This window comes from Thamnophis sirtalis, unplaced genomic scaffold (assembly GCF_051295495.1).
Source record: "Thamnophis sirtalis isolate CommonGarterSnake01/CBP01778 unplaced genomic scaffold, rThaSir2_p1.2 scaffold_4, whole genome shotgun sequence".
Classification (NCBI taxonomy): domain Eukaryota; kingdom Metazoa; phylum Chordata; class Lepidosauria; order Squamata; family Natricidae; genus Thamnophis; species Thamnophis sirtalis.
Window position 1 is genome coordinate 27021283 of NW_028261384.1, and position 10486 is coordinate 27031768.

The window sequence follows — 10486 nt, forward strand, 5'->3', positions numbered from 1 at the left end:
TGCATTTTGGGTATCCAGCTAATTATATGTGGCACTGTGACCTTGTGTTCAAGTTTTATTCTAAATATTTTTTTTCTTTCTCCAAATATTCCCATTTTCATTCTCTCTCCCTCTCCCCCTCTCCTTCCCTCTCTTCCTCCCTCCCTCCCTCTCTCTCTCTCTCTCTCTCTCTCTCTCTCTCTCTCTCTCTCATTTTCTCCCTTCCTCTTTCCCTCTAGATGGTGTGTTTCAATTTATTTTACTACCGGTTACCTTGTGTGCTCGCCCGACACTTCTGCGGATGCGCAGAGGCATCTGGGCGGAGTCCCCTATGCTGCCACTACCGGTTCACCCAATCCGGGGGGAACTGGCAGAAACCCACCTCTGCTCCCTCTCTTCTTATGTCTCCCTCCCTCTCCCAATCTCTCCATTTATTAATTCATTCATTTTGCTCCTATAAAAAAGCCAAATAAATGGCAATTTAGTTATTCTACACAACAACAATATCATCAAATGAGCTCACATATTTTGGCTTGGGAACTCTGAGAGTTGAAGCTCGTGAAACTTAAAACTGCCAAGCTGAAAAACAACAACTTATGACATTTGTTGCCTCAGCAAGAGGGTTGCAATGCAGTAGGGAGAAACCGTTATAATGGCTGCAAGCACTGAGCCTCTGGCAGGCATTTAAATACAGCCTGACAAAAAGCTTCATACCCCAAGGATATTATGTTCTTTGAGGTGAAGGTAAAATGCAGCCCACATAGTCTGCCCATCCTCTTCAGCCCTTCCATAAGTGCTCTCTGTGTAGCCCAAAAGCCTCCATTAAATGGTTGGGATGCTTACAAGTGACGTTTCTGCAGCTTTTCTGCAACTCCAGAGAAATCTTTTCCTAATACGATTTGATAGCTTATTAGTAACATTGACTATCACTAAGTGTTGTATTTTTTCAATCTTGATGAATGTATTTTATTCTCCTTATGTACACTGAGAGCATATGCACCAAAGACAAATTCCTTGTGTATCCAAGCACACTTGGCCAATAAAGAATTCTATTCTATTCTATTCTATTCATGGCTTTTCTAACCTTTGTGGAGTCCACTTCTGGCCACAGGAGGGCATAAGGAAAGGAAGCAAAGCAGAAGAAGCAAAGCTATGTGTCCATTTAATTTTACAGTCCAAAGCAAGGAAATAGTGCACATTATCCTATGAAGCATCTTGGAATGTTCTGTTCAAAATTTGTCAAAGTGACATGTTTCCACTTCCTCCCAGGATTTGCAAGTAATACTGAATTCTGTAGGGGAGCTACGAAGATGGAACAAGCAAGGAAATTTACAAAGCTATTGGACATAGGAATATCTCAAAGCCCTTTGAGAAATAAGAAGGCGGGCTGAATTGCACTCAACCTTTTACAATAACCAGCCATGAATTTTAGTTGAACATAGCCCAATATATTGATGTAATCTGTTTCATCCCTGAAAGCAGCTTCTTTTCCACTGTCCTTCAGCTAATACTATCTCTCACTTCCACTTGGATAAGAGTAGGCTCCTACAACATGCACATTACAGAAACTGGCATTGAAAAATAATGTTTGAATAATCACAGTAAGGAATGTTTGGCTTTTGATATGGTCTAAAAGTCTGCCCTTGACGCAGTAAAAGTTGATAAAGAAGGCAGCTGTTGTGAATGTTTTCCCGAGGGCAGGACAAGAAGTGACAGATAGAAGATTATTAAAGTGAGATCCAACCCACAATTAAGGAGAAATTTCCTGACAGTGAGAACAATTAATCAGTAGAATAGTTTGCCTCCTGGGGTTGTGGGTGCTGCATCACTGGAGGTTTTTAAGAAGAGATTGGAAAGCCATTTGTCCTGAATAATATAGGGCCGTGATGGTGAAACTATGGCACACATAGCCCTCTCTGCTAGCATGCACGCTGTTGCCCCAGATCAGATCTCCGTGGCGTTTCTTTTGTGAGCTTGTTTCCCTGCAAACGACGAAACAGAAGCTCACAAAAGAAAAAGGTCTTACCTCTTGCCGCGATGCCCCACCTCCCACCAGCCAGCTAGTCTTTGGGTCTCTGCTGCGCATGCTTGCATGTCTGCACATGTGTGTGAGCATGCATGAGCATGTTCGTGCATGCAGTCACCTTTCAGTTTGGGCATGAATATGCACAGTTTGGGCACTCGGTGTCTAAAAGGTTTACCATCCACTGATATAGGGGCTCCAATCTCCCTTACAATTCTGTTATTCTATTATTCTGTTTCCTAATATTGTGACCACAGTTAAAAGCCAGGCAAAAGGATAGGAAAACAACCATTAAGAGGTGGTAGTCAAATTTATAAAGTAATTAACACTATTCAGCCATGGTGTGAACCCTAATCACTGCATTACAAAATGAAGCAGAGAGACAGTCAGACAGATTATAAAAATATCAGTGCTCTGGAGCATAAAATACCTTGGCAGTAACAAACAAGCACAGAGGCACGAATAAAAACCTGTTTTCTCTTATAAGAGTTTTAGCAAAGTGAAATATATTTCTGTGTTTACCTTATTGTCCTAAGTCAGAAGATAAATTATTTTGTATGGACTTAATTCAGTGTTTTAAGTTAGCCACTTCATTCACTAAGCGACTGAAGAAAAATTAAAGACATTGTAATTTATTACAACATGAAAATTCAGTGCTTCCTTCTTACTTTTTAAAAGGCTTTTTTCCTTTTTATCTCTGAAAATCTTCATTAATGGAAACTTGAAATAATATAAATATTATTTGATGTGAGTAGTATTTGTCCTTGTAATTTCTCAGAATTGCAATGGAAAGACCTACTCTAACCATTGCTTGTCCTTAGGGTAAGCACATTGAAATCAATATCTTAAATTGATTTAAGATAGCAATAAGTAACTTGTCTCATTTCAGTATTTTCAGCAGACTTTCTCTAAGCATAACTAAATTTGGGTCCATATGATAACTCCTTACAAAAATTCCAGTTATTTTAGTTATAGTTCTATAATTTCTTCTCAGACAGCTCCTGAATTGGACGCAGTTGATTGCTGGGTCAGTTGGGATCTGCAGTCTATGGAACACACATAGAGAGAGGGGGGAGGGAGAGAGGGAGGGAGGGAGGGAGGGAGGGAGGGAGGGAGGGAGGGAGGGAGAGAGAGAGAGAGAGAGAGAGAGAGAGAGAGAGAGAGAGAGAGAGAGAGAGAGAGAGAGAGAGAGACTGCCTCATAGCTCCCCATTTAGCAGCCTGAGTCCAGCTTCAGAACTCACTACCAACATTTGAGAAATCCAAACTAACCAATTATTGATGGCAGGATGCTATGCTGGGATGGTATATTTGTTTTTTTGGGGGGGGGTTGGTTTTTGCTTTATATGTTAATGCTTTAAATTTATTATCTATCTCAGCCTTCCTCCAAACTCAAAAATGTCTCCTTTCTTTATGTGGATCACTGGAGATGCACCTTGCAATTCTCTGCAGCTATTGCACTTAGCCAAAAGTGCTGTACTTTTGCCCATGCCTAATCTAGATGAAATTTCCTCCTGCCACCAGATTGTTCTATGATACTCGCGCTATCACAACTACACTTCAATGTTTGTATCTACACTTGTACATCTTTTCTGGCATCTAGAGGCTGTCAGGATTTTTGCAACTTAAATATTGTTAATCTGACCCTATTTTCCCCCTCTCTAGATCTTATCTTGCAATTCTCTGGAATCAAGGAAAGGAGCACATCCTCTTAGGCAAGATAATTTCTATTGAACCATCCACTGCAGTGATTTAACATTTATAAATCTACCAGAAAAATGTGTGTATGAACAAGGTTGCATTCCCTAGTAGTTAGTCATGTGCGTGAGAAACAGGGGAGAGGAAGGGAGGGAGGGGGAAGGAGAGGAGAGAGAGAGAGAGAGAGAGAGAGAGAGAGAGAGAGAGAGAGAGAGAGAGAGAGAGAGAGAGAGAGAGAGAGAGAGAGAGAGAGAGAGAGAGAGAGAGAGAGAGAGAGAGAGAGAGAGAGAGAGAGAGAGAGAGAGAGAGAGAAATGTAGGGCTACCTACATCTGGACTACAAAAATCCAGACAATTGCTAGATAACAGTAAGGTGTTATACAGTTTTCTGTATCTCTTTGCTGACTTCTTGGAGCATCACAGTTTTTATCTGCTCAGATTGGTAGTAATGGTAAATATTTATATTGCATTTTTATATTATATTTGTAAAGTATTGCAGTACAGCAAACAGTAAATGATCTTAAAATAGTATGTGTTTCCTATGTGACAACTGGTTTCATATAGGTACATCACACAACAGTGGAACAACTTTTTTCAGCCAGGGATACACTAGGAACATTGGGAGCAGATGTGAGCTGCTGCATTCCCAAAGAGTTACCATGGAAATCTGCCTATTTAAAATGGGAAGGACCATCGAGCTGTCAAATCCAAGCTACAAACTCTTACAACTTCTACATGGAAACATCAAAGAGTTAAGTTTTATGCATCTTCTTGTACCTCCCTGCAGGTATGTAACCCAGATCTAGTATCCTGAACAAAAACATGATTTTTTTCATGAGGTAAATGAACTTCTCAGGATGCACTGCCCTTCCGGGAGATGAAAAGAGATCTTTTAACAGTCCAAAGCATTCCAATAAATAATGGTAAGGACCAGTGGTTTCCATTATGATATTGATTGGCTGATTTGATCAATATCCCACTTTTCACGAAAGAGCTCAAGGGTGCGTAGCGTTCTGTCCTCCTTTTCCTCTTACCACAATAAGCCTATGAAGTGCCTTCAGTGGAAAGAAACCATCCATGGTTGAAGGGATGGACTTGAACTGAGGTGTCCTCATTCCTAGTGCTTACCTTTTACTTACCTGCTTCCTAAAATAATATATTTCTAAAATGCAGGTGGAATCAAAAACCTGATAAACATAAAAAGAAGGGCATTGGGGCTTACTGTTTTCCTACCTACCAACCTGTCAACTCAAAGAGATTTTCTGAAAGTAAATAACAGGAGCACTTTCTCCTGAAGTATCTCCCGCCCTTTTTTTTGTACAGAGAACAGAAAATAAACAGGAAGGTTGCTCTCTACTTCCCATTCTGTCTGTCATTTGGCCATTGCTTTGGCTGAACACAACAGTAATTATTTTTTAAAGCACAGTAATTGCAAACTTTATTCAACCATCATTTGATTTGAATTCCAACTTAGTTTTTTGTGCTGCATGTTTATTGTGTGAAGAGGCACTTGTAATGATATATTTCACTACTTCTCTGTGTGAATTTGAGGTTTATAGGAAGCTAGTGTAACAAATGATAGATGAGTACTAGTAAATATGATGCCAAAGAGCTTAAATGTGAATTTCTTTTCTTTTGAAAAAAATTCATCTCAGGTACCTTTAAATGATGATGGTATTAATGATCACATGAAAGATGTTACTATGTGCATGTGCGTGCACACACACACACACACACGCACAAACATCTAGTAACATATCAAAGAATGGACTGGAGAGAAAGTAAAAGATAAAATTCAAGAAACATATAAGCAAATAGAAATGGGTGCCAAGTAAATAATTTTCCAAACTACTTCACAAATATTATTATTCTATTTGCTTAAATGTGGAACAAAATCAAGTCTAAGGCAAAGCATACCATTTTTCCAGTGTTACAAATTAGTGTGTTTTCTGCTGTTGTGTAAAAATAGCATTTACTGAAACTCTGGGGTTTACTTCAAGAGATCTAAAATATGTATTGTATATAGTCTCACACACTTACACAAAGTTTTAAAAGTGCTGCAAGTAGAGCATCAGACACATTTGCCCAACTATTAGTGTAATGAAAGATTATTGCACTAACAGACAACTGAACTTTAGGAAATAATTGGATCAGCCATCTAGAAGAAGGGTGAGGGGGGCATCTTAACTTCCTGTGGAATAATTCCTTACATTACTGCCCAACCCAAATTGATAAACCATTGAGAGCTTTTGAGATGCTCCACAGTCTCAGTGCAGGCTGATGTTAGCAGTAACCCTTTCTGGCTCCAGATAACGCAAAGATGTATTCCCAACATAGCAAGCCCCTCACCATCTTTACCTGTTGAGGGCCGCAGGAGCGACCAGATGGACATTCGCGGGGGACCGAAGGTACCTCATCACTCTGGGGGTGTAGTCCGTCGCAGCTCTGCCCTCCATGTCCCAGCCACTGGCAAGCAAGGAAGCAAGCAAGAGAGACCAAAGTTGTCTTAGAGTGCCCAGCGAAAGGAGAGGTCAGCAAGAGCCACAGCACGCCCTTACCCAGAGGCTAATCCTACTTGTAGTTCCTATGAGCTACATACACCCGGTCCGGGATAGCGGCTCCCCCATTTGCCATCTGCGCCCCCCTCCGAACTCTGTTCCCCCCTTCCTAAGCCACGCCTCCCCGTGGAAGCTCCGGGTCTCCTCCACCTACCTTGCGCCCCCGGCGCCGTCGGCCGGGAGCCGCGCCAAGCACAGGAAGAGGAGCAGGCTACCGACCAGAGCAAGCAGGGCAAGGACCGCCCGCATCGTGCGCTCTCCCGCCTGCATCTGCCGGGGCAGCTGGACGGCGACGCGAGCCGAGAGGTCCAGAAAGAGCGAAGAACGGAGGATGAAGAAGCGACGGCGATGGCAGACCCCCGCTGCAGTGATGGCAACCCAGTCAGGTCGGCGGCAGTGGCGGTGGTGGATAAAGGAGGGGCCCGCCCAGGGTCGCCTCCTCCTCTTTGGCCGCGCCGCGCCGCCTCCCCAGCTGCTTCAACTCGCGAGGGGGGACCACCGCCAGTCCGGCTCGGTGGCACGAGATTCGCCTCCTTCTGGGTCTGACGAAGCCAAGGGGAGGGGAGCACCTTGTCCCAGCCCCGCGAGCATCCCTTGGCAGCCCGCCTCCATTTCTCTCCCCCGCGGTCTCTCGCTCGCTCTTCTCCTCTCGACACCAGCGCCTGGAGGGATGGAAACGGAATTGGGGGTTGGAGGTGGAGGGAGGGTGGCGCGGGGAGGAGATGGTGGGAGTAATCGGGCGTCGTGAAAGAGAAGAGCGGAGCGAAACCAAAATATTTGCCAGCCCCCATTTTTCAGCAGCAACTGGTGTAAACCGACAGAAAAAGGGTGCCACTGAGCATGTAAGGATTCATAAAGCTTTAGGGGCAATAACTGGGTTTTAATCTTCTCCTGAGACCCAAGCAAGCATAGTGTGAAAAAGCCACCAGAGCCCTTTCTGTATTTAATGATAGTGTCCCGGGAGTTAAGGTTTCAACCCAAGCTTTGGGAGGTTTACCAGGTTTAACAGATTAACAGAGTTGGAAGAGATCTTGTAAATCAACTAGTCCTGCTCAAGCAGGAGACCCTACACCATTTCTGACAGATGAAATCCAGTCTCTTCTTGAAAGCTTCCAGTGATGAAGCTCCCATAACTTGTAAAACCTTCTAGGTAGGAAATTTCTGAGATTTAAACTGTGGGCATCCATCCAAAGCTACTACTAGAGTGGAGGAATGCCAAGCCCTCCCATGAGACCAATGTTTTGCTCACTTTTCCTTTATAGATAATAGTGAGAAAAGGCAAACAAGAGGGTCAGCTGTGCCCCTCCTCATGTCTTCTCACTAGTTACTTTTGTTATCAACAATGTATTGACACAACCATCTTGAGAAAATCACTTCTATATCTAGCACATGTGCAGTTGCAACATGCTAAATGTTATTTTTACTTTGAGGTTTAAAAAAAAAAATTTATTCATCATGTAAACTTAGAACTTAGTTATGGATCAGTACAAACAAACTCATTGGCTCCATTCACTGCATTAACCTGCTTAATGAATGAATATATTTTTTGAATCCATAGCTTGTGAAGTATCAGGCTGTTATCAGGCCACACGTCCTGTTTTTGCTTTTTCCAAGGCTTCCCTGAATAGCTGTTTGTGGAAAGGAGCTGAGAAGAAAATGCTGGACTGGAAGAATGTATAGTCTAATTCAGCAGTACATTGTCTTCATCCTTTGTCTTTTTAACATGGAATAGAAAATATTTTTATTGCGGGAGAGCTATCTTCCTTTCTGAACCACCTGCAGGGACCCAAATGTAGTGGATGGGTAAGGATAAGAGGTAGGTTGCTCCCAGTTCAGCCTGGTTTGGCCGAACTGGTAATGGAATTCAGGCCTGGATCGCAGAACCAGCAGTGACCCAGACCTGCCACACCCCCAAACTGGTTCCCTTGCCTCCTCTGGGCCACTGCCATTTTGGTTTTTAGTGATTGTGCATGCGCAGTTCACTATAAATTGTTCTGCGCAAAGAACAATTTACATTGAACAGTACACATGCACATAGCACGCATGTGGCACAGACAGGGGTTGCAAACCGGTAGTAAAACCGGCAACAACCCACCCATGGTAAGGATCTCTATAGGGCATGTGCCTAAGTCATGAAGGAAGCATGAAAGCTGGCTGGATGTCTTCAGGCCAATCACTTTTCTTTCAGCCCAGGTCACCCCACAAGTTTGTTATTGTGGGGAGAATAGGAGGAGGAAAGAGTATTGTGTATGTTTGTCGTCTTGAGTTGTACATGAAAATAAGGTGGCATAGAAATCTGAAAAAAGATATACCAGACAAATAATAGGCTGGACAAAACCAAATAAATATATTTGTTTTCTGCCATCTTCTTATTCACTGACTCTTTTTGTCACTTCTCTTTGATTCTCTGTTTCTCACTGTTTCCTGCCCCGCCCCACCCCCACCCCCATATTAAGAAGACTACCAGAGATTATCCTTCTAAAGGTCTAAATTGTGTGGAGGGCACATGAAATAGGGAGGGCACATTGAAGATGGCCCATGCCCAACTCTAATATTTACTCATCCCTTTAATCTTGATAAAGAGTTATATGTTTACTCTTGGATTTGGCCCTTGATCATCATGATTTCCTCACTGGATTTGTCATGGAGATTGGACTACCAAATAACTATTCTTTGTCTTTTGCTTATTGTTTGAACTGATCTGAAATTTGCTAGCATAGGAAGGTTAATCTCCATAAATCTCAGTGAGGCAGACAAGTCAAGAGACTTTGTGCAAAGCTTCTCTTTAAATTTCAATGCTTTGTTTTTACAGAAATGTCCTTCAGGGAATTCTGTTTGGAAGTTACAGCCAGCCTAGAATAGTTTGTTGTCTATCATCCACCAACATAGCAAGACTTTTCCTTCAATAATTGTATTAAATATTGTATTACGCAAGCAAAACTTCTACAGATACAAAATGGCAAGCCTTTTTCGCTTATGGATAATTTAAAGAAACTCATAGAAGATAATTGAATTGGCTAAAAAAAAGAGAAAACAAAACCAGCTTTCTGAATCCCTGTGGGGCTTCCAAAAGCTGTTTTGCCTCAGATAGATGTTGACAGAAACATGTCATATATGCAGGCACATCTAATACGAGGTTATTAGTGTCAGATTTTTGTCTTCCTGGGGATTTTGCACACCGCAAGATATAAAGATAGTCACTTGATATGCAAAATGCTTGTGTGCCTATGTCAGTGTAATTTTTACAGTAAGAGACATTGGGAAGGAACAAGTTCTTATACTTGAACTCTAAAAAAGAGGGAATCATATTCCAGTTAACTCAACTCTTTTTATTTCTGTCCTTCAGAGATGCTGTTTCAATGCATGAAGAGGCTTTTGATGCTCTGAAGAACATTTATTTTTAGCGTGCCATAAATTTGGTACCTGTTCTCCCTCCACTTCCACCCCCCTCCCAAAAAATTGTACCACCAATTGTATCAAAGTGTTGAGTCAATATTTTTGTGTTCAAGAGGGTGAACTTCTTTATGATCTGTTTCATAATGAAATGTGTTCATACCACTGAACTTAAGAACACTTAAATGTACTTCAAAATAAATTTTTCTTAAGTGCGGGCAGTACTGAACATCTAAAAAGTGAAAAATTCTTTTCATGACAAATTAGAGGACATCCAACAAAGCAGAAATGAAGGCAAGGATGACACTCAGATAGGGTAAAAACTCTACAGAATTAAACCATTCCCTAATTACTGTGTCTTCTCCAGTGGTCAGCCAGATGTTTCTTGTAAATTTGTAAACAGGAACTGTAATTGTTAATCAACAGCTGTCCCCTAATGTCTGCTGTCAGCATTTGGGTTTCAGAGATTTATCTTCTCTAAACATAAGTGTTTCACTTAGGTAACTACATGACTACATGATTTCCAATCTGGACCCACTTGAATGTTTCGTTCATGCTTGCTAACATGCAAATTAAGGTAATAATGTTTAATGGTAGTTCAAGTCAAGAGCACAGAATACTGTACGAGCATTTGAATATGCTAAGTCACTTTATGCAAAGCAAAAGAAAAGGGGAAGGAAGGAAACTCAGATCACATTCAGACAAAACATGAAATGGACCCAAGGATTGACAGAGCATGTGATTCATTATGTTTCTTCCTGTCATCCCCCGGGCCTTGCCTACAGCCACTGCCAGTTTGCTGCAGACTTTTCACACTATCTGTCTAGGATCAGTTCC

At 41.9% G+C, this 10486-nt stretch overlaps 1 protein-coding gene across 1 annotated transcript in view; it reads right to left on the minus strand.

The window, feature by feature from the left end:
• Positions 1–6856, minus strand: part of ST8SIA6 (ST8 alpha-N-acetyl-neuraminide alpha-2,8-sialyltransferase 6) — a 46135-nt gene extending 39279 nt beyond the window's left edge. The window contains exons 1-2 of the mRNA XM_014059653.2: positions 6411–6856; positions 6057–6164 (exon numbers count right to left, since the gene is read on the minus strand). Of these exons, the coding sequence (XP_013915128.1) occupies positions 6057–6164; positions 6411–6526 (224 nt within the window). The 5' untranslated portion in view covers positions 6527–6856. The remainder of the gene's footprint in view (positions 1–6056; positions 6165–6410) is intronic.
• Positions 6857–10486: the final 3630 nt, after the last annotated feature.